At 40.3% G+C, this 24,987-nt stretch overlaps 2 protein-coding genes across 3 annotated transcripts in view; both read left to right on the top strand.

Annotated features, from left to right (window-relative positions):
- The window catches only part of CDH13 (cadherin 13), a 1,404,901-nt gene that overhangs the window by 184,342 nt on the left and 1,195,572 nt on the right, over positions 1 to 24,987 (top strand). The window lies entirely within an intron of this gene.
- On the top strand, positions 18,094 to 19,032 carry LOC118023525 (60S ribosomal protein L34-like). Its single transcript, XM_035024715.1, has one exon. It carries the CDS (start codon positions 18,619 to 18,621, stop codon positions 19,015 to 19,017), a length of 399 nt encoding a protein of 132 aa, XP_034880606.1. The 5' UTR covers positions 18,094 to 18,618; the 3' UTR covers positions 19,018 to 19,032.

The raw sequence follows: 24,987 nt of genomic DNA, 5'->3' as shown, positions 1-24,987 counted from the left end.
GTACAGGTACCATACTCAAGTTGGGAGCCTGAGATCCGGGCTTCCAGTAGAGAGAGGTACACAGGGTTGGAATACTATCCTGTTGGTTTGGTTACATAGGATTGGGACCTCATCATTGGGGCTAGAGGGCTCAAAGAAAGTTGTGTATGGGTGGGACAGGAACTAAGGGAATTTAACCCAATTCTAGGACAGGTCCTGATGTAGTAGCAACACCTCAAATCAGAGTGTCCTAGAAAGTAAGGAGAATTGAGTCTTCTTCAAGGTTGGTGTCTAAGTAGAGGTCTCACAGTGAACCAGCAGGAGTCTTGAAGGTGAACCAGGATAATCCCTGCGTCATGATCTTCCTGGTTTTGCCAGCTGGGGTTAAGGCCAAGGTCTAGGCCAAGGAAGAGGAGGGCCTCAACCAAGGAAATTGGGATTCAGGAAAAGGTTTCAGACTCAAAGGGAGCTCTAGAGCCATGCCCCTTAAAGGGTGGGCTTCAGATCTGCAGCATCAGCATCACCTGGCTAATCATTATAAATGCAAATTCTAAATCAGAAGCTCTGGGGGTGGAGCCTGCAATGTGTGATGCAAAGAGCCCTCTAGGGATTCTGATACATGCTGAAGGCTGTGACCCACTGGTGTAGAGTTTTAATAAGGAGGAAAGGCAAAGCTAGTGAGGCTGGGGAGGGCCTTTGGGGAACATGTGGTACAGTGGGCCTGTCATACCTAGTCATTAACTTAGAGACACAGGAGGAAACTTGCATCCCCTTGTTGCATATGGGCCTCTATTGCTTTGATGAGGGTTATCAGGGCCCACAGCTCACTAGAGCTGGGCGTATCAGAGACTATAAGAGGCAAGGGAGGAAATGCCAATGTCCGCAAATGCACCTGGAGATATTCAGGTGGTTCCTCCTCCTTCAGACTCCACACTGTGCTCGCCACACCATCTGCCTCCCTCACTGAGTCCCTGCCAGGTCCAAGTGAGAATAAAGCCAAATACTTTCAAAAGGTTCTGTGTCCAGCCATACTCAGATGATACTCCTGCCACATAGATAACATCTTCCTCATAGTCAATAAAAATGATGCACAGCAGACTGTGGAGTTATTCAACACACAGTTTTCAAAGATCTTTCACTGCCTCTGTGTAAAACCAAACAGAGATTATTTTTCTGAGAGGGCAGCAATCATACACTCACAGTTATTTGGTAGAAATAAAAGGGATACGTCACATCAGGCATGGTGGGTCCTCCATTCATATGGATTATTTTGCTGCTTAGAAAGACCTATAACTGAACAGGCTTAAAACAGGCACAGTCTCATGTCTCTGAGCACCACATGGAAAAAACCTTGAATGCTTTTTTCTAATATGATTGTGATGGCTAATTTTATGTATCACCTTGACTGGGCTGCCCAGAGAGCTGGTAAAACATTATTTCTGGGTATGTCTGTGAGGGTGTTTCTGGAAGAGAGTAGCATTTGAATCAGTAGACTAAGTAATGAAGATCATCCTCACAAATGTGGATGGGCATCATCCAATCAGTTGAGGGCTCGAATAGAACAAAAAGATGGAGAAAGAACAAATTAACTCTCTTTCTTTGAGCTGAGGCATTCATCTTCTTCTGCCTTAGGACATTGGCACTCCTCGTTCTTGGACTCGGATTAGAACGTATACCATGGCCCTCCAATTATTACGCCTTTGGACTCAGACTTAAGTACACCACTGGTTTTCCTGGTTCTCCAGCTTGCAGATGGCAGATCATGTGACTTCTCAGCCTCCATGACCACGTGAGCCAATTCTTATAATTAATCTCTTATATTTATGTCTTTGTATATCTTATTGGTTCTGGAGAACCCCAATACAATGATGGATATATTTGAAGTAGTAATGCCTGATAAGTAGTTACTGGCATTGAAAGCCCACATTATGGAGATCTAGTTCAAACTGACCACTCGAGAAGGAAATGAGTAATTTCTAAGTTCCCTGTGGTTTTTGGATATATTCAAGGGGGCTACCTCCAATTAGAAACTGCACCCTTGTTTTTGACTCCAGAAGGTGGAGATGTAGTGTTTTGACTTGAGCCAGGATGTTGCATTGAGTGTAAATAGACATTTTCTAGATCTTTGTGGCTTGATGGAACCTTACTTTCTTTAACTTCACCTTGGCATGGTGTATAGGGCCTGTTTTTCTTGTATATTTTTGGTGGGAACTAGACATGTCAAAATAGTTTCCACTGTGCAACTGAGTTTCCTGCATCTGGGAAATGCTAATGTAGATATATCCACTTGCTTGCAGTGAGGAGACTCCAGAGATGCCTGGAATTATTTTTTAACTTTCTATTATGAAAATGTTCAAATACAGACAGAAAATGACAAGATAGTACAGTGAAGCCTCATGTAACCATCACCCAGCTTCTATAGTCCTCAAAAGGAATCTTTTATCTCTACCCCACCCACTTCTCTCCACCTCTCTCACCCTGACTGGTTTATTTTGAAGCAAATCTCAGCTATCATGTCATTTTGTCCACATATATATCAGTATGTGTTTCTAAAAGACAAGAACTCTTAAAAAAGCACAACCACAATACCACTATCACATGTAAAAAAAAAAATGACAATATCTTCTTATTAGCATCAAATATCCAGTCAGTGTTCACTTCCCTGATTGCATCATAAGTAGTATTTTTATTCTTGGGTTTGTTTGAATCAGGATCCAAACAATTCTATGTGTTACACTTGGTTGAAATATTCTAAGAAGGTGACTTGAAATCATTTCTCATACTTAGCATGCTTTGTCTTCTGTTTGGGCTCAGAAGTCCTAAATAAATGCTGAGAGGCCAAGGCTGTCATGTCATCCCTCCATAACCCAGTGACTGGCCCAGCAAGCACATCATCTGCCAAATTCTGGCAGCAGAGGCCAGAGGGGCAGGTGGTAGAAAATGAGATGAGCATAGGTTGCCAGGATCCCAGCCTGAGCCTAAGCTGTGTTCATCCTAAAATCTGGACATGCTTTTTGCATTGGCAGGGAAAGGCTACCATGGAGTCTACTTGCTGGGAAGGATGAAAGAGTTGCTCCAAAAAATAGGTCACAGGGTGGGGTTGGCTACCATCTGGCCCAATGCCGATAGATCACACTTACCTCCTGGAAGCATGCAATGTGACCCAGTTCACATCCTGGAAGCATGCAGTGTGATGGCTCTGGGTTTGAAGGCTGGTGAAGGACAGTGCCTGTTAGTCAGGTCCTTTTCTCACTCAAGGTCAGGGGTCCACTAAAATCTCCCTGGGACTTTGAGAATTCAAGTTGCTAGCTTTGGGAAACCAAGGCAAAGTAGCTGATGAATTTGATTAAAGTCCATGGTCTATGAGAGGGATATCCAATTGTTTTGGCATCTCTGTTTCCTTTGAAGGAAGATAAGGGAGAGCTCACATATTTATCCTTCCATGCATTTATCCACTTAGCCATCTTTCTGTCCTATGTGTGGTTCTTCTTGTTCAGCAGACAAGTTCTTTTCATGTGGCTAGGGACAGTGGCTATTGGTAGCCCTAGATTATTCAAACCAACATAAAGGGCATTTGTCTAGTCCATCATCTGTATGTCTATTCCATTGAGGAAACATGACTGGCCTTTCTTGAATCCCATGCCCTCAGTCGCTGTGTTCAGTAAAACAGGATACTCTAGTAGGTAGGCTTATGTCAGGCATCTTCCCTGTGACCAGAGGAGAAGGGAAAAAAGAGGAATATGTAGGGCAGGAAAAACCAACTAATAAACCACAGTACCTATCACACTATTCTGCACTTCCCCCACCCCCAATGACATGAGTAGAACTCCAAGTTAAAGCCTCCAGGATTGATGAAAAGGCAATATGGATAGATATTATTCCCACTTTTCAAATTTTGAACTTTATTGTTTAGCTTATTCAATTTTATTTAGTGTGACTACCTCATTTCCCACCATATTGATTTATTTATTGAGTCTCTCTCTAATAGAAAGGAAGCAGAAGGTAGAGAAAATACTATAGTTAACTGATGGAAAAATAGTTATATCCATATAATCAGCCAGTACCAGCCCCTTTTCTTTATCTTTAGCTCCGCAAGCCATCCCCAAGTCAAAGTAAGTATTGCCTTGCATCCCTCTCCTGTGCACCTCTTCACATTTCTCCAGGCAGGACTTGAACTAGTGTGATCAAGACAGAAAAGAGTGAGGAGGTGGACCAGTGGGTTGGGGGTGTGTGTGAAGGAGTAGGCAGAGAAATCAGAAGTGGAGAAAGCAGACTTCTGGTTCTCCTGTGTGCATGCACACACCTGCACACACGAGCACATCCATGTGCATTAGCTGATTAATGCTTTGTTAAAAAAAAAAATTCTGAAGTTGAGGGTAGTTTTATGACAATTGATATGATTCTAAACACCATACCTTGCTCCAGGAAACTTAAAAGGGAGATAAACTAGCATTTGGTCAACAATTACTGAGAGACTTTCAAAACAAAATAAGACCATTCTCAACTTTCTTTAAAAGTCTTTCTAAATCTAAAAAAACAAGCCCAACTGTTAACTAATGGCCAGTATATTGGTTCATATTGGATGCAATAATAATCTTTATATTAGATATATTTATGCTCATTTTATAGACTAAATATAATTTGTCTAAGTTTTTAATTATCCAAAGGAGTTTATGATTGACCTTTTATTTTACAACTTATTTGTTATGGATGTAACTTTTCTGATGCTCATTATTGGTCAGGAAACCTTACCCTTTACAAAAGTGTTTCCAAGAGAAAAAGAGTGTTTTTGTGCAATGATCTGGCTTAAAAACAACTTATAGGAGCATGTAGCAAACAATTGGGAATTGCTGGTACTCTTCTTTAGATTCTAATATAAACATGGTCAAAAAGTCTGGGCATGAGTTAGAAACAACTGAATATTAAAAATGCAAATGGAACAGCTGAACTCAAGGGAAATGCTTCATAGGCAGACAAAAGTACCATCAAAAATGCTGTAGTGGTGTTATGAAATTTTAATTCATGATCAAGAAATTTTCTCGCAAGTCCCAATACTTCTTTCCAATATATCTTTCAAATTATAGTGGGACCCGGTGGATAACTTTTTAAATATCCCTTAAATTGCAAGTAGATGAACATTTGGCCCAAATACTTTAAAATTCTTATGTGGCTAAGCTTGGGGATTCAGTAGGAAGAGTTACATCAGCGTAGACCAGCCCTGCCTCTTGTATCTTACATCTTCTAGCAACCAGAATGTGTTTCAGGCACGCACTCTGGAGTTATGTTTAACAATCCCAAGACATCATCTCTATTCAGGCTCACAGCCTCCGGTAGAGATGAAGGGAATATTAAATAATCCAAAGGGCCTGCCATGAAACCCTGCAGCTCTTGGGTGAAGCTCAGCATTAGGGTGACTGCTTTTTTTTTTAAAAAAAATAGTATGCTTGCATTTTGTTTCAGAAATAATATGCTTTAGGCTCTAAAAACGTCAGGTAAATCATCCACACTTTACAGTGGTGTGGAAAGAAAGTGGGAATAAGTAGAAAGTAAATGTTTTGAGGTTAGCAAAGGACTTGAGGTGTTTGTGTGACTAGAGGTCTGTTCATGGTTGTCTTAGTCTTCTATGGCTTTGTAACAAATGACCACAAATTTATTAGCTTAAACAACTCCCGTTCATTAGCCCACAGTTCTCTAGTTAGATGTCCAGGACAGCATGCCTAAGCTCTCTGCTTAGGGCTGCACCGGACTGAAATCAAGGTATTGGCTGGACTGAGTTCTCACCTGGAGGCTCTAGGGATGAATCCACTTCAAGTCTCATTCTTATTGTTGTTGGCAGAATTCAGTTCCTTGTGGTGGCAGGACTGAGGTTCTCATTTCCTTGCTGACTGTCATCTGCCCACATTCCTGGCCATGTAGGCCCCTCCATCTTCAAGTCAGCAATGGCATGTCAAATTCTTCTTGTGCTTTGAAGGTTTGACCTCCTCTGTTGCTGACCTTTAGACCTGGATTTAAATGGCTCCTCTGATTGGGTCAGGCCCACCCAGACAGTCTCCCTATCTTAAAGTTAACTGGTTTGGGATGTAACTATATCTGTAAAATCTCTGTATAACATAAATAGTCATGGCAGTGATATTTCTGCATATTCACAGTCCCAGGGATTATACAGGCCATGTATGCCAGGGGACAGGAAACTTGAGGGGCATCTTAGGCTCAGCCTACTACCATGGTGTCTGTCAAGATCCTCACCCTGCAACAACAGGCACTGCCTCTAAGAAGACTGAGTTTCTGATGAGTTTGTTGGAGGGAGAGGGACACAGGAATGATGGTTCAAGGGGGATTACCTAGAAACCACATGTGCCATCTACCAGGTCTGCTTGCTAATGCCGCAGGCAGTTCATCATGTCCTTCTTAAGACCTCAAAGAATAACACGAACTATGTAGAAATCTTAATAAGTGAACATATAAATCGAGCCAGAGTTGCAGGAAAGAGCCTGACTTCCTCTTCTGCCACTGTGGGGAATCCATGAAAATTGGGAAAAGATGTCATCTAGTTGGGTACAGTTTTGTGGGCACTGCCTGGTCAGTTATCCATCAGACCCAGGTCAGCCCCACTCACCCCTCAGCAGGGCACCTTGTATACAGTCATGTGCAGTATCCCTGTGTAGACTACGTGTCCAATCCAAGTGGGACTAGACCAGTTTGGGTCTGGGCAGTAGACACAGTGTTTTATTGCATTTAGTGGGAGAGAGAAATATATTCACTGTCAGTTCACACAGCAGAAGGCAAAGGGCATAGAGAAGGGTTTCTTACCTCAGCACCATTGACATTGGGAGTCAGAGAATTCTTTGTGGTAGGAGCTGTCCTGTGCGTTATAGGATGTTAGCAACACCTCTGGCCTCGGTACCATGCCCCCTAAGTTGTGACAAGCAAAAATGCTTCCAAACATGGTCAAATATCCCATCAGGGGCAAAATCACTCTCAGTTGAGAATGGCCATAGATATATAAATATTATAACATATAAGGAATGAAGAATTTAGAAAATCCCTCTAATATCCCATGGAGACTTTCTTTTAGGATTGGAAGTGAGAAATGTAAATATTGGAAAAACCACAAGCATTTATGTGACTATAAGGTAGAATGTATGAGAGAGAAAGAGACAGAGACAGAGATAGAGATAGAGAGAGATAGAGATGCAGAGAGAGAGAGAGAGAGAGTGATCTCTTTGCTGAAGTCCTGATCAAGTGGTACGTGAATACTGGACATCAGTAGTCAGTGCTATCCCTAGCTTTTAAATTATATGAGCCAATATATTTCTTTTTATCTTAAGCTAACTTATGCCATTACTTTGGCTTTCTGTTACTCACCACCTAAAGAGTTCTAATTGACACAAGGGGCATTGCAGAAAGAATACAAAGGATTAATGATTTGGACACATCAGGGCCTTGTCATGTCATTCATGCATGGGAGAAATGAGACTGGAAGGCTTATTGGGGTCAGGTGGTCAAAGGGCCTTATATGCCAGCCTGGAAGATTGGAACTTTGTTCTCTACCCACCACAGAGGGTTGGTAGTGTATTGGAAAGCACCCCTATTTGCATTGTCTTAGATGTCTCACTCCCACTGTAGTAAAACAATGGAACTGATATTAGGAATGAAAATCCATAAACATCAAGAAGAATATGGATCCATGACCCATAAAGCTGATTTATAAAGAAAAATTTGCCAAGAAAACTTGATTGGTTTTATTGATAGAATGGCTAAATTAGAAGATGAAAGGATCACAGTAGAAGTCATAGATCTTACTTCAGTAGTGCAGCTGATACATTATTTCACAAAATTTTGCTTGACAAATTAATTCAAATTGGGTTGGCAGAGGAGCTGTCTGCACAGATTGAGAGCTGGACGAAGACTCATAAAGCCAAGGTAATGACAAACAGCCATGGAGGAGCTGCTGTGAGCTGCCTGATGTGCTACTGGAAGGGTGATCTGGTTCTGGCTTCAGTGAATCTCTTAATTCCTTATTGGGAGGAAGGGAGCAATAAATACAGGGCAATCAGCGTTAGCTGACTGGGGCACTTACTGGCTGTGCTGGGAGGTCACTAGGAATTGAGGAGAGACACGGAGCAGGAATTGCAGACTGAGCCTACTTAGGTTGAAGCCTCATGGGGGATATCAGCAAGCTGAGCTCACAGTGGGGTTGCAGAAGAAGCTGGGAACCTTGGCTGGAGTGGTCAGAGAGTGGACCATGATTATAACGATAATTGTTTCTCTGCATCAGGGGAGCCATATGTCCAGTTATAAAAACACAAATCCAAATGCCTGTAATAGGGCCAGGTGGAGAGATGACAGAAAGAATGCTGGGTCATCCCACACAGCAATGAAAATAAATGTAATTTGTCAACCTCAGTAAATCTCCCAAACATCATGTTGAGTAAAGTTAGCTAGACCCAAAAGAAGGCATTTGGTAAGAGTTCATGTCCGTACAGCTCTCTAAACTATGTACTTAGGGATACATACATACATGGTAAAAATAAAATGAAAAGCAAGAAAATGATTATTACAAAGGTCAGCATGGTGGTGACCCTGGAGGGATGTTGAGGCTGTGATTGGAAGGACAGACTGGGGGTGCTATGTTCCATTCCTTGACCTGGGAGTTGGTTATATAGATGTTGGCTTTATAATTACTCTTTAAACTGTGGTGTATTTTATGCACTTTCCTAAATATATGACATACACCACAATGAAAAAAGGAAAGAAAAAGGAGTCCAGGACCCCTCCAAAGGCAGCAGCCACTAGTTAGCTCCCGTGGACTGTTACCATGTGAGTATGGGGCCAATCTTGTCAGATCAAACCTTTCAAAGAAGTAAGATGTATAGATTTTTTTAAAAATGTGAAATAAACTTGTAACTGATTTTAAAATTATTTAGACACCATGTAGGCCAACAACATGGACCAGATAAAATAGGTCTAAAGGCAAGATTGAGCCCATGACTGCCACTTTGTGACTTCTGGCCCAATTCAGGGGATGGAGAGAAGGAGAGCATTTTTACCTGGCTGTACTTAGCAGCATTCTTTGCACTGTCTTTTCTCTGAGGAAATTTATGCATAATTGCTAAGGAGTTAGTGGGTCCTAACTAAGCACTTCCCAAACATTTTAATCTTTTTTACCACAACTATTCCCTTTTAGCCGACATTCAGAAAGTTTAAGAATTTTCCCCAAGATTATACAGCTGGTAAATGCGAGGGCTGATATTTGAACCTAGGCTGATTTGACTGCACAGTGTGTGCCCTCCACTGATGTTGCAGGGTCTGTGAGTAGGCAGTGAGCCTGGTGCCTCTTTTCTAGTCCTCTGCTCTGGCAGACATCATTAATCCATCAGTGCTCTTTCCTGCTGTGCTGAGACCCATCTCCAAGTGTGTTTCACCCCAGCACTCCAGGGGCCCACTCATAATTGATTGGAGTTGGCGACTTAGATTAAATGCATTTACTCTTCTGACATCATGAGATACTCCCCCTGTGGCTCAGGGTCCGGATGGACAGTTCCTAAATGGTGTTGCTAGAGCAAATATGCCAGCTACACCCTGGTTCTCCAGTAAAGAACTGGTCAACCTGTCTACCTCTCACTAGCCTAGATTAGTATTTCTACTGTTGATGTTGGCCCCATTGCATTTGTCTGCTCCAGAACCAAGATGTTGGCGGGGTCCCTCCAGAGTCTGATATGCCCTCAGTACAGAGAAATCACCTTGAAAGCTGTTCCTCTCACTGTACCTTGAAAGAAGAGCATTATCAAAGGTGAATAAATGGGGTGTTAAATGATCTTTAGAAAGAGGGAAGGACAACGATGTACATGACATCAGGAGGTTAATGTGGAAAAGAGAAAGGTGATGATGATCCATCTGTGTCCTGTATCCTGGCTAGGGAGGAACCCAACCAGAGGGACCACTGCAGGAAACTGCAGACCACTGGGTCTTGATGGAGCCTGAGGGAGCACATGGTCCACCTCCCTCATTTCAGAAGTGAGGGCCAGGGGTGTGATGTGATTCATCCGAGGAGCAAGGATGCTCCTTCACGCCCTGGCCACTCTCACCATGATAAGAACAAAATGTAGTGCGATAGTTCAGAGAGTTAGCCTTGGCTTTATATCTTGACTCTGTTATGTTCTAGCTCTGTGACCTCAAGTTTCTTAACCTCTCATCTATTAGATGCCAATAACAGCGGGACATATTTTATAGAGTTGTAAGGATTATAGGAAGAAATGCAGGTAAAAGTATGTATATCTGATACCTGGCATAAAGCAAGGACTCAGAATTTATATATACTTTAATATATACATGTATATACATATATATATTTATATAAAACCCTCATATCTAATATTATGGCAAGTAATATGTTGTAGGACTTATATTTCTAAGGGCTTCAATAGTTAAAATTGACTCTTATTTTATGAGGTTGGATTTATATGGCCATTTCAGTTCTGGCATGTGATCTTAGAAGGACAACACTGTATCTTTTATAAGGAAATATTGCCTAAGTGTTGCTGTGAGAGGTAACACGTCCCAACAGGCCTCTTGGCCTTGTGCTGGCACCATTCTCTAAGACATAATGCTTCCTGGTACCAGAATGGTGAATATAATTGGCAGTTTCCTGATTTGGGTATCTGAATAATAGGTAAAAGTTGTTTGAAATCAGGTCTTTATAAAGAAAGAAGAAAAATTCACTTAGAACAAAACAGATACTATTCATAGAAGTAAATGAACTATGTCTTGATGACTTTCTGGGGTCCTTCTTGGACAGCCATGGCCATATTGGTCATTGGTTGGAGTGACTGAACCTGGGCTGGTTAAGGATGGGGTAGTTAGGTACTTACCTGTTGGGAGGAACTAAGTATCGAAGGGTGGAGTCAGGATCCATAGCTGAGCAGGCTATTTGAGTGAAGGTCAAGCAGAGGACAATAAGCCAGATGTGAGGCTGTGGGAAGAGACAGGGATACCAGGGCAGGTGCAGGTCAGAGGCTTCCCATGGCCTATGGGCTCACCATCCAAGTTGTCACTTTGTGGTGGTTGTTGCTGGCCTTTCCCAGGAGGAAAGCATGTGTGTTTGGGGGTAGAGGTGGGAAGTCAGAGAGAGAAGGCTGCTGTTAAGGGAACAGAGTCCGTTCAGGCAACAAAGACAGAAGAATAGTTGGATATAATACATATTATTGAGGCAGACAATAGGTAAGTAAAAGATAATACAATAGGTGATAATAGATAAGTGACAACATATGATAGATGGATAGATGGGTGATATGTAGTAACAGAGAGTAGCTAAATAGACTTAATAGGGAGAAGGATGGTGTATTAGTGTTCTGTTGTTGCTGCAACAGGTTACCACAAACTTAAAACAACATGGATTTTTTTTTTTAGAGAGGGAGAGAGAGATAGAAAGAGCACACTAGGAGCAGGGGGAGGAGCAGAGGGAGAGGGAGAGAGAGAATCTTAGATAAGTTGGTAAGGTAGGTATATACCAGTTCATGGGTATTATATGATTGCCAATGCTGCCACGGATAGAGTTTAAGTAGAGTTCTTATCCAGGAGTGAGCATGATGATGCCATCAAGGTCTGGACCTGATGGTTTCCTTTTTTATGGTTCTATATTTCTTTTTTTTTTTTAAAGATTTTATTTATTTATTTGACAGAGAAAGACACAGTGAGAGAGGGAACACAAGCAGGGGGAGTGGGAGAGGGAGAAGCAGACTCCCTGCCGAGCAGGGAGCCCGATGCGGGACTCGATCCCGGGACTCCAGGATCATGACCTGAGCCGAAGGCAGTCGCTTAACCAACTGAGCCACCCAGGCGCCCCTATGGTTCTATATTTCTGACTCAGTTGTATGGCCACCACTTACCACATCATATCCTGGTCTTGTGACATTTTATAATTGGAGCTGATACCTGAGTTGGATAGATTTTTTACTTTTTGTAAGTAATTGTCTCATTTTCCACCTCTGCTTGTTTATTCTTAATCCACTCCAAAACATTTATTGAGCAACTATTTTGTGCCAGGCATTGTGAGACATACTAGTGATACGGTGTATAAGGCAGCTCTCACGAAGCCTACATCTAGTGGAGGAAACCAAGAAGTAAACTGGCAAAACTGACCTCAGGCAACAAGTGCCGTGAGAAGGAGAAATACAAGGTGAAACTCATCAGATAGGCACATAGCCTAGACTTTGGGAGTTTGGGAAACTGTAGAAAAAGCAACATCTAATCTGAAACCCCAAGAATGTGTGGGGATTAGTCATATAAAGGACGTGGCTGCCTTGAACACCAGAATCTCATCAACTCTAATTCAGTTGCGCTGGTTATTTCTGTTCCTAATTGCTACTGCACAGATCTGTGCATACACTGCACATTTAGGATGTGTTGGTACTTTCAAATGCAAATGTGTTCTGCAAAAATGTCCTCTGCTTGTACAACTCAGCAAAAGTTCTCTGTGACTTTGGTGGTGGTGTGGGCTTTGTAGGTTTTATTTTTAATTTAATTTGATTTTTTGCTTTAAGTAGGGCAAAGATTCAGTGTTTGTCAGACTAGGGGCTGCTTGGATGATTCCACTCCATTACCAAGAGGGTTTGGTCTCTGTCATTTCTGTATTCCCCAAGTATAGAGGCTGTTGTTAAAGCTCTGCTTGTAGAAAAAAATGCTGAGGCCACAGAGGTTTCTGTTTAGTTCTTATCTGCTCCCTAATATGGGGTTGCACCGTAGGGGGCAGAGCTAAAGGGACTAGCAGATAAAGAACTAGAGACTCAAGCTCTCACGCCTTCTCTCTCCTTAAATTCTAGTTACTGATCATGTCCTACCTGACCACATCTCCCCAGTCAGAGTTCCAGTGCTGTCCAGGGGAAACTGGATCCTGAGAAAGGAGCTAGGATAATTGGAAATCATCTTTTCCCCAGATGCTGTGTGACCTGATGGGTGATACAGGTTTTTGGAATTAACAGTGTGTGACTTTGCATAAGCCACTCACCTCTCTGCACCTCCAGGTCCTAATTATTTTCTTAAAAAAATATTTTATTTATTTATTTATTTGAGAGAGAGAGAGGGAGAACACAAGTTGGGGGAAGAGCAAGAGGGAGAGAGAGAATCTTAAGCAGACTCCACACTGAGTGTGGAGCCCAATGTGGGGCTTGGTCCCAGGACACTGAGATCATGACCTGAGCCAAAATCAAGGGTCGGACGCGCCCCATAGGTGCCCCTCCATGTCCTAATTCTTAACTCAAGGGAGAGAGTTTAAATAATATAATGGCATGGAATGTTGTTCTGGTTGAGAGCATGGTTTTGTAGTCTTTGAATCACAGCTTTGCCCCTTACTGACTGTGTCGCCTCAGGCATGTTACGCAACCTTGTGAACCTTAGTTTCCTCATTTATAAAATGGAGGCAATATTATACCTTCTAGCACTCAGAGAAACAATGCACATCAAGTAATTAGCCTAGTGCTTACTAAGAGCCTTACAGTTTTAATTATTGTCAAATGTTTTACATGGTTCTGATTCCCTAATACAACCACTTGCTTAAAAAAAAAATCATGATCTTGATTTATTGACCATGAAGAAATGGTGAGCCATGGAAAAATGTGAAGCATAGAGATGTTAAGACAAGTTAATAAAAAGCAAACGTAAGAATGTATTTTAGAGGCTTCATTTCTGATCTTATTAACCCAAGCTGAAAATTAAAGTTAGATATGGATATGGCATTATTTAATTTTGACAGTGAAGTTTAAAATGGGGAGGCATTTAAAAAGCATACTTTCAAATTATTTTTGCAACCGAGTTTAGACCATCAAAATTCTGCCTGTGTGTGCTTTTGTAAAAAATATGTTTATGGATAGATAAGCTTTATTCCAATGTCTGCATAAATATGAGTTGATGTTGAACAATAGAAGGTTTCTACAGAGGGCTAACATTTGTTTATTAGACAACAGAACTTGGTCCTGTCCTTCAGTGTGTCTCTGAATTCAGTTGATTGACACCTCATTATTAGCGGTCCACTCTCACTAATTATTTTCACCACACTCAGAATCTTAAAAAAAAAAAAAAAGTCTGGGTGGCACTTCCCATTTCTCAACTGTGTGTGTTTTTATATTAGCAATTAAATATTGATAATTTTATAACAGAGACTAAAATGTGTCTGTAGAAAGTGATTACAGATGTCGGCAGTGATGTAAAAGGTGGCAATTTTTGAGGAGAAGGCAAGATAGAGGGAAAGCTTTGTTTTTAGGAAGGCACCAGCTCAAGCATATTGATACTTGACAGTGTATGTAAGGAGATGAAAGGTAGACTAGAAATATAGTTGAAGGAGGTGTGGAAGGGAGAACAAGTAAGATGGTGGTGTTAGCCTTGGAGAGAAATAAGAAGCTTTTTTTTCTTTGAAACAAAAGGAAAGAAAGTAAGGATGGTGTAAATGTGCAGAAAGAGGAAATTGGGGAATGGATCTCCCATTCTTTGGTGAATTGAGGTGAGAATTTGGATGTGATTGGCCAAGGAATGGAAAAGAGCAGTCAAATTTGTTAGTCATTGGAAATGAAAAATGTGGGAAACTAGAGATGATTAATGAGTCTTACATTTGTTCTTCCAACTATTATTTATTATTTATGTTATGCTGGGAGCTAGAGATACAGGTGTGAATGAAACAGAGGGCCCTTGATCTCATGGAGCTTGTTAAAGGAAGCTGGTATGTTTAGCCTGGAAATGAAAAGACCCAGAAAGAATACCAAAGATATATCCAAATATTTGAAAGGTTACAAGCAAGTATTGAGAAGAAAACCTGCCTGTTCTACGTGTTGCTAAAACACAGATCTAAGACCAGTAGGTAGAATTTATAGGAAGCAAGATCTTGACTCAAGGGAGAAATGGGTGCCTTTGGAGGGAAGGAGTTCCCTGTCACTTTGAAGATACTCAGAGAACAGGTAGCCATTGGCCGTGATTGATAGAGATGGTTCGGGCATTGGAGAGCAAGTTGTGCAGTCAATGAGCTTTTAAGACACCTTACAATTCTGTGAGTCTGTGAATCACCAGGTGTCATCACACGATGTCACTTTCAGGAATTATTGCATAGATTGTCATCCTGCCCAAACTATTGTCAGTGTGCATTTACTTTATATTAAGGGATGGGAGGAACCCTGAAGAAGGTACAAGTCTCTTTCCTTTAAAGTAACTACTCTTCTATTTTCTTGTGATTAAGACATTTATTTAAAACCAGCCTTGCTAGTAAAAAGGCATATAATCACTGGTTCTCCTCAGCCCCTGTCATGACAGATTAGCATTAATAATTTAGAGAACGGCAGCATTAAAAGTAATTACAAACTGTCAGAAAGATACAAGAAATATGACATAGTTCATAGCTTCTTTTCAGACCTCAAATATTATTTGAGGGGAAAAATAATTACATTTTCCTGTTCATTTCCTAATACGAATAACTTAGGAAATCTCATAATTCTTGAAATTTGCAATTAATTCATTGAAAAACTAATGTCAGTTTGAAAAAAGACCTCTTTGGTCACAAATTTCCACTGTGGAATGATTCCCTAGGGCACGTTCCCAATTGCCTTGTCAAGGCTCGTTTTAAATGCATTAACATAGCAACATGAATAAATCAACTAGCATTTAGAAATATAAATTGTCTAAACTTCCTTTGATTGTGCATGCATTTAGCTCTTTCTTCTTTGTCTATCTAAATACTATACAATCTTTTGATTTAGGTACATCTCCATACAAATTTATGTAAGGTATCAGAATGGAGTAAAATTCTTCCCTATGAACTTTTAAGTCCAACCTAAGCCTATTTTGTTCTATGGGTCCTACCCAGTGCCGCTTCTCATATGAAAAATGAGAAAGGTGTCAGTATTCATTTCTTAATTAAATTTTCTTTTTTTTTAAAGATTTATTTATTTATTTGAGAGAGCGAGAATGAGAGAGAGAGAGAGAGTACATGAGATGGGGGAGGGTTAGAGGGAGAAGCAGGCTCCTCACCGAGCAGGGAGCCCGATGTGGGACTCGATCCAGGGACTCCAGGATCATGACCTGAGCCAAAGGCAGTCGCTCAACCAACTGAGCCACCCAGGCGCCCTTAATTAAATTTTCTTAATGAAATTTTTTTAAGGCTTCTTCCATACCTCTTTTTTCTGTAATCCTTCTTAATTGCACATACTTTTACCCTGAGAAGAAAAAGACAGAGTGGACACTGTCACCCTATACTTCTTTATTATTCTAGACAAAGAAGGGGATTTGAAGTACCATTCACTTAGAACCTAGACACTAATGTACCATATGTAAAATTTACAATTCATGCTATTGAACAAATGTGTTAGACACATATCTTGTGGTATTCATGTCATTTTATATTTTGTTGTTTTGTAAAAACAGAAAACTCTGAGCAAAATAGTTGTTCAGTTTTCAGTGGAACAGTTTGACCTCAGGACCAGATTGCATGTGGCCAAGAGATCCAAACAGATTGCAATGGGGGTGTTGGATCGATGTCCATGATCTTTTTACCTGGAGAGTCCCTGGCATATTGCAATGTACAGAATGCCAGAAGCCAGCCAAGGATGTCACTTAGAAAATAAGAAAGGGAGGGAGAATGTTATTGCATTCTTAATATTTGTTGGTCCTAAAAAGTTACCATTTTATATGGCATATTCTTTAGGTAGAGGGTCATATGGGTTAGTTTTACATACTGTCATGTGAAATGCTGGTTTATATTAGTTATATTTGTATCGAACGATTAGAATCTTAATTGGATTAACATTGTTCTGAAAAAGATAGCTAGTTTGCCATAGCATACACATCCACTCTTGTTCTTTCTCTTTTTGGCTCCTCTGTGATAACCTGTCCTCTTTGGGAAAGTTACTTTTCATATAAGGGTTTATAATGACATGGATGCATTAGATTATTTGGGGATAAGTATTTATACTACATCCTTTTTTTTTTTAAGATTTTATTTATTTATTTGAGAGAGAGAGAATGAGAGAGAGTACATGAGAGGGGAGGGTCAGAGGGAGAAGCAGACTCCCTGCCGAGCAGGGAGCCCGATGTGGGACTCGATCCAGGGACTCCAGGATCATGACCTGAGCCGAAGGCAGTCACTTAACCAACTGAGCCACCCAGGCGCCCTATACTACATCCTTTTAATAAAAAGTCTTAAATTGACATAGATGCATATATTGGAAATAAAAACAAGTTGCCCTCTCTTAACAGCTGATAATACACAGCTCCCTATGAAGAAGGTCTTTTAAAATACTCTTTAATGTTTATTTATGATACAGGTCATTTCACACCCCCCCCCCATAGAACAATTAGGATAAAGAAAACCAGATGATTACAAAGAAGAAAATAAAAGTTCACTACCCAGTGGTAATAACTATTAGCAAGTTGATGTTTGTCCTTCCAGATTTTTTCATGCATTTATATCTTTTAAAACAATAAATCATATTGTACATGCTCTTTGGGACCAGATTTGTTCTTTCCACATATATAATGGATGTCTTCCTTAATACACAGATTTATCTCCGTTTCTAATGATTTCAGAGTATTTATTGTGTGACTTAATTTAAGCCATTTTTATTTAAGCATGCCCTATCATTGAAAATTTAGGTAATTTCTACTTTGTTGCCATTAAAGAATTCTGCAATGGACATCCTTATAGTTCTCCCGACTCCCCTCTCTGCCTGCATTTAAGACACTCTCAAACAGGGCCTCCAAGTCTTTCAGGGAATAGCTGCCATTCCAGACATAGATGAGGTCAAATCCAGTTCTTAGTGCTGTGTGGGCAGGGTCTCATCAAAGGAAAAAGTGAACCAAAAGGTTGAGCTGTGGGCCAAGGAGAGTCTTCAGGACATTTTACTCTTCCTGCTGAGTATCTTCCCGTTCTGTTAATTCTGTATTAATAATGGTGGCCAGGGGTGCCTGGGTGGCTCAGTCGGTTAAGCGTCTGCCTTCTGCTCAGGTCATGATCACAGGGTCCTGGGATGGAGCCCCATGTCGGGCTCCTTGCTCAGCAAGGAGTCTGCTTCTCCCTCTGCCTCTCCCCCAGCTTGTGTTCTCTCTCTCTCTCTCACTCACTCTCTCTCTCAAATAAATAAATAAAATCTTTAAAAAAAATAATGGTTGACCATCCATATAATCCTTTCCCTAGGAAAGTGGTAGACTTCCTCAGCCGTAGTTATTGGAGTGGAAGTTGCATTTACCCTGAAGGGCAGTTAGCCTTGTTTAAAAAAAAACAAAAAACAAAAAACAACTATTCGTCTATCTATCTATTTATCTACCATCCATTTATCTATCGATTGGTCTGTATATCTGTCTAGCTGAAATTTGTAAATAAAGCCAAAAGATCCCAGCATGCCCATTCTGTTTTTTCCCTAGTGCAGAATTTTATTTTACTTTTTTTTCAGCTTTATTGAGATATAATTGACAAAAAGAATTGTAAGATACTTGAAGTGTACATTGTGATGATTTCATACTTGCATATCTTTTCAGTGTCATACTAGAATACTGAGTAACAAGCCCACCTAAGTGTTGACTATTTAGGGCAGGGGTCAGCAAACATATCCTATAAAAAGCCAGGTAACAGTCCTCTTCTGGGGACGGCGTCCATAAGCATTCAGAATGGTCCAGCGTTTGACCTACAGTCGTAGGCTGTCCTATAATACAGCCTCTAACAAAACTAGGCTGTTCCGAACCCCTGGTAATAGAATCGTTTACCTTTATACCCAGAAGGTTGGGAAAGCACCAAAATCTGCACGTGGCGTGTGCCCAGGCCGACTTCGAGGAGTTTGTGCTGTGAGACCTAAAGTCCTTATGAGGTTGTCCAAAACGAAAAAACACGTCAGCAGGGCCTATGGTGGTTCCATGTGTGCTAAGTGTGTTCGTGACAGGATCAAGCATGCTTTCCTTATTGAGGAGCAGAAAATCGTTGTGAAAGTGTTAAAGGCCCAAGCACAGAGTCAGAAAGATAAATTAAAAAATGAAGCCTTTTTGAATAATAAAAAAAATCAGAAGGCTTAAAAAAACCACAAAAACCAGATAACAAATATTTTAGGCTCTTCAAGCCGTATTTTCTCTCTCACAATTAATCAACTTTGCCACAGATAGTAGGAAAACAAATGTGTGTCACTATATTCCAATAAAACTTTATTTACAGAAACATGAGGCAGACCGGAATGGCCCATACGCCTTAGTTTGCTGATCCCCTGCTCTAGGGGAATGTAATTTTGTTTACTATTTACTAATAACAGACAAGGAACAAATTGTTTTTGTCTGGTAGAGATGCAAATGATTTATGTGCAATAGAAAGATAACCCAGTGGTTATGCTTTTATTGCCTTGTAGGACACTAGCTAGTTTAGAATCTGATTTAGCAAACTTCATGCAGCAATCCCCCTCCTATATGTATTGATTTCTGTATCCAGCTTTGTCATCCTGCTGGTTCTCTCACTGGTAATTAAATAAAACTTTGGCATATGCTCATTGTTTATATGAGAATCGTGTTTTTAACTTTTTGAAAATTTTACTTTGATAGCCTGACAACCCTTAAGGAAAAGGAATTTGCAATGAGCATAACCTTCAAAGGTCAGCTCAGGCTTGCATCTGCTGCTTTCTGCAACAGATCTGTCTGGCTTTCTGTTTGTCTCTCCCTTGGTGTGACCAGATTACTTACTGTCCCTGTAGCCTCACCTTTTATCCCTAAGAAGCTCCACTTTTTGAGGACAGGGCATCCTCATTGACAGAGAGATAGTCTTGTTTCTAAACATTTGTGACTGTTCTGCTAAATACATGCTGTGGCCAGTAGATTAGTTCCATTAGCAACTCACTTAGGACAAGTGACACATTTAGCTAGATTATTAAAAAAAATAAAAGGTCTTTACACTCTTTCCTGTTATGATTTCATCCTGAAAATAAAACCAAGCCTATTAATACTCTCAGGGCTTGGCAGAGAGCCTTGTACTCAAGGGTTACCCTGCAGGACACTCTGCCTTAGGGGTTCACTTTCACCCCCAGTGACCAAGCATCTATGCTCAGCATCCCCTTCTTGCTCAGAGCTTTGATGTATTTTTTTCTTTTTAGAAAGCCGTTTTGTGTTTACTGTATACAGGATGTGATTCTTCACTCTTTTTCTGCATCATCTTATTTGATCCCTACCCGCCCCCCCCAGCCACCCTAGAAGGCTACTACTCTTTATACTACCACTTCCTTGCATCTGCTGCTTTCTATCACTCTTTATAAAGGAGAAATCTGAGAACTCAAAGAAGGCTAGGCCCTTGCTCAAGGTCACATGGCCGGTAAATGGCAGGGTTAGGGTTTTAACCTAGGTCTGTCTACCCCCCAAAATTCAAGCTCTTAGTCTGTATTCCCCAACTCCCTATTCCTAGATCTACTCTCTGGGCCTGTCTTCAGATCAGACCTAGCTTCATTCTTGGGCCTTTATGACTATGGAAGGTGAGATTGTACTAATACTAAAATTTCTTTCTTCATCTTCTTCTTTTTAATCAATAGTTATTTCAGAGTTTTAGATTCACAGCAAAATAGAAGGGAAAGTACAGAGATATACTCCCTGCCCCCAAACATGCACAGCATCTCCCATCATCAATATCCCCCACCAGCTTGGACTGGTTATAATTGATGAGCCTATATTGACCTATCATAATCACCCAAAGTCTATAGTTTACATTACAGTTCACTCGTGGTGTTGTACATCTATGGGTCTGGAAATGTATAATGACATGTATTTAACATTATGATATCATACAGAGTACTTTTACTGCCCTAATCATCCCTCCCTCTCCCCTGATCTCTGGCAACCACTGATCTTGTTACTGTCTCCATGGTTTTGTATTTTCCAGAATGTAATATAGATGGAATCATAAGTATGTAGCCTCATATAGATTGGCTTCTTTCACTTAGTAATATGTATTTAAGGTTCCTCTATGTCTTTTTATGGCTCAATAATGCATTTCTTTTTAGTGATGAATAATATTCCCTTGTCTGGGTGTACCAGTTTATCCATTCACCTACTGAAGGACATTTTGCTTGCTTCCAAATTTGGGGAATTATGAAGAAAGCTGCTACAAACATCCATGTGCAGGTTTTTGTTTGGACATAAGTTTTCAACTCCTCTGGGTAAATATCAAGGAGCAACAATTGCTGGATTGCATGGTAAGAGTGTGTTTAGTTTTGTGAGAAACCACCAAACTGAATTCAGAAGTGGCTGTACCATCTTGCATTCTCACCAGCAATGAATGAGAATTCCTGTTGCTCCATATTCTTGCCATCATTTGATGTTGTCAGTGCTCTGGACTTGGGCCATTCTAACAGGTATATAGTGATATCTGATTGTTGTTTTATTTTTTTTATTTTTTATTTTTTTAAAGATTTTATTTATTTATTCATGAGAGACAGAGACAGAGAGAGAGAGGCAGAGGGAGAAGCAGGCTCCCAAGGAGCAGGAAGCCCAATGCGGGGCTCGATCCCAGGACCCTGAGATCATGACCTGAGCCGAAGGCAGACGCTTAACCATCTGAGCCACCCAGGCTCCCCTGATTGTTGTTTTAATTTACATTTTCCTGATGACATATAATGTGGAGTATCTTTTCATATGCTTATTGGCATCTATATATTTTCTTTGGAGTGATGTCTGTTAAGGTCCTTGGCCCATTTTTTAATTGGGTTATTTGTTTTTTACCATGGAGTTTTAAGGGCTCTTTGTTTATCTTGGAGGAGTCATTTACTAGATGTGTGTTTTTCAAATATTTTCCCCCAGTCTATATTTTGTCTTCTCATTCTCTTGATATTGTCTTACAGAGCAGAAGTTTTTAATTTTAGTGAAGTCCAGCTTACTGATTATTTATTTCATGGATTGAGCACTTGGTGTCATATATAAAAAGTCAACACTCTTCCTAAGGTCCTCTAGATTTTCTCCTATGTTATCTTCTAGGAGTCTATTTTTTCTGATTTACATTTAGGTCTGTGATCAATTTTAGGTTAATGTTTGTGAAGGGTATAAGGTCTGTGTCTAGATTATTCTTCCACATGTGGATGCCCAGGTGTTCCAGCATGATTTGTTGAAGAGACTATTTTTGCTCCATTGTATTGCTTCTGCTCCTTTGCTCCTTTCTCCAATACCATACTGTCTTGATGACTCTAGCTTTATAGTAAGTCTTGAAGTCTGATAGTGTCAGTCCTGCAACTTTGTTCTTCTTCCTCAATATTGTGTTGAGTATTCTGAGTCTTCTGCCTCTCCATAAATTTTAGAATCAGTTTGTCAATATCTGGACATCTCAATTTCTAGGATTTTGATTGGGATTGCATTGAATCTGTGGATCAAATTGGGAAGAACTGACATCTTGATGCTTCCTATCCATGAACATGGGATATCTTTCCATTTATTTAGTTCATATTTTATTTCTTTCATCATAGTTTTGTCATTTCCTCATATAGACCTTATGCATGTTTTGGTCAATTTATACCTACATATTTCATTTTTGGGGTGCTAATGTAAATGATCCTGTTTTTAGTTTTAGATTCTACTTATTCATTGTTGGTATATAGGAAAGAAATTAACATTTGTATATTAACCTTGTCCCCACAACCTCACTGTAATCACTAATTAGTTCCAAGATTCTTTGTGAATTAGCTTGGATTTTTTTAAATTTAGGATTTTCTGTAAAAGTGATCATGTCATCCGAGAACAAAGATAGTTTTATTTCTTCCTTCTTAATCCATATACTTTTTTTTTTTATTATGTCACCATACATTACATCATTAGTTTTTGGTGTAGTGTTCCATGATTCATTGTTTGTGTATAACACCCAGTGCTCCATGCAATACATGCCCTCCTTAATACCCATCCCGACTAACCCATCCCCCCACCCCCCTCCCCTCTAGAACCCTCAGTTTGCTTCTCAGAGTCCAGAGTCTCTCATGGTTTGTCCTCCCCTCCGATATTCCCCCCTTCATTTTTCCCTTCCTATTTTCTTCTTCTTCTTTTTTTAACATATAATGTATTATTTGTTTCAGGCGTACAGTTCTGTGATTCATCAGTCTTACACAATTCACAGCACTCACCATAGCACATACCCTCCCCAATGTCCATCACCCAGCCCCCCCATCCCTCCAACCCCCCACCACTCCAACAACCCTCAGTTTGTTTCCTAAGAGTCTCTTACGGTTTGTCTGCCTCTGTGGTTTCATCTTGTTTCATTTTTTCCTCCCTTCCCCTGTGATCCTCTGTCTTGTTTCTCAAATTCCTCATAACAGTGAGATCATATGATACTTGTCTCTCTGATTGACTTATTTCGCTTAGCATAATACCCTCTAGTTCCATCCATGTCATTGCAAATGGCAAGATTTCGGATTTTTTGATGGCTGAATAATATTCCAGTGTGTGTGTGTGTGTGTGTGTGTGTGTGTGTATATATATATATAGACACACACATATACATACCACATCTTCTTTATCCATTTGTCTGTCGATGGACATCTTGGCTCTTTCCACAGTTTGGCTATTGTGGACATTGCTGCTATAAACATCGGGGTGCACGTACCCCTTTGGATCCCTACATTTGTATCTTTGGGGTAAATATCCACTAGTGCAATTGCTGGATCATATGGTATCTCTAAATTCAACTTTTTGAGGAACCTCCATACTGTTTTCCAGAGTGGTTGCACCAGCTTACATTCCCACCAACAGTGTAGGAGGGTTCCCCTTTCTCCTCATCTTCGCCAACATCTGTCATTTCCTGACTTGTTCATTTTAGCCATTCTGACTGGTGTGAGGTGGTATCTCATTGAGGTTTTGATTTGGATTTCCCTGATGCCAAGTGATGTTGAACACTTTTTCATGTGTCTGTTGGCCATTTGGATGTCTTCTTTGCAGAAATATCTGTTCATGTTTTCTGCCCATTTCCTGATTGTATTGTTTGTTCTTTGGGTGTTGAGTTTGATAAGTTCTTTATAGATTTTGGATACTAACCCTTTGCCTGGTATGTCATTTGCAAATATCTTCTCCCATTCTGTCGGTTGTCTTTTGGTTTTGTTGACTGTTTCCTTTGCTTTGCAAAAGCTTTTAATCTTGATGAAGTCCCAATATTTCATTTTTGCCCTTGCTTCCCTTGCCTTTGGTGAAGTGTCTAGGAAGAAGTTGCTGTGGCTGAGGTCGAAGAGGTTGCTGCCTGTATTCTCCTATAGGGTTTTGATGGACTCCTGTCTCACATTGAGGTCTTTCATCCATTTTGAGTCTATTTTTGTATGTGGTGTAAGGAAATGGTCCAGTTTCATTCTTCCGCATGTGGCTGTCTAATTTTCCCAACACCATTTGTTGAAGAGACTGTCTTTTTTCCATTGGACATTCTTTCCTGCTTTGTCGAAGATTAGTTGACCATAGAGTTGAGGGTCCATTTCTGGGCTCTTTATTCTGTTCCATTGATCTATGTGTCTGTTTTTGTGCCAGTACCATACTGTCTTGATGATTACAGCTTTGTAATAGAGCTTGAAGTCCAGAATTGGGATGCCACCAGCTTTGCTTTTCTTTTTCAACATTCCTCTGGCTATGCGGGGTCTTTTCTGGTTCCATACATATTTTAGGATCATTTGTACTTTTTCTTTGAAAAAAGTTGATGGTATTTTGATAGGGATGGCATTAAATGTGTAGATTGCTCTAGGTAGCATAGACATTTTCACAATATTTGTTCTTCCAATCCATGAGCATGGAACATTTTTCCATTTTTTGTGTCTTCCTCAATTTCTTTCATGAGTATTCTATAGTTTTCTGAGTACAGATCCTTTGCCTCTTTGGTTAGATTTATTCCTAGGTATCTTATGGTTTTGGGTGCAATTGTAAATGGGATAGACTCCTTAATTTCTCTTTCTTCTGGTTTGTTGTTGGTGTATAGAAATGCCACTGATTTCTGTGGATTGATTTTATATCCTGCCACTTTACTGAATTCCTGTATGAGTTCTAGCAGTTTTGGGGTGGAATCTT

The sequence above is a fragment of the Mirounga leonina genome, unplaced genomic scaffold (genome assembly GCF_011800145.1).
Source record: "Mirounga leonina isolate KUSES-001 unplaced genomic scaffold, KU_Mleo_1.0 Mir_180, whole genome shotgun sequence".
NCBI lineage: Eukaryota > Metazoa > Chordata > Mammalia > Carnivora > Phocidae > Mirounga > Mirounga leonina.
This window is presented reverse-complemented; position numbering and strand designations above follow the sequence as displayed.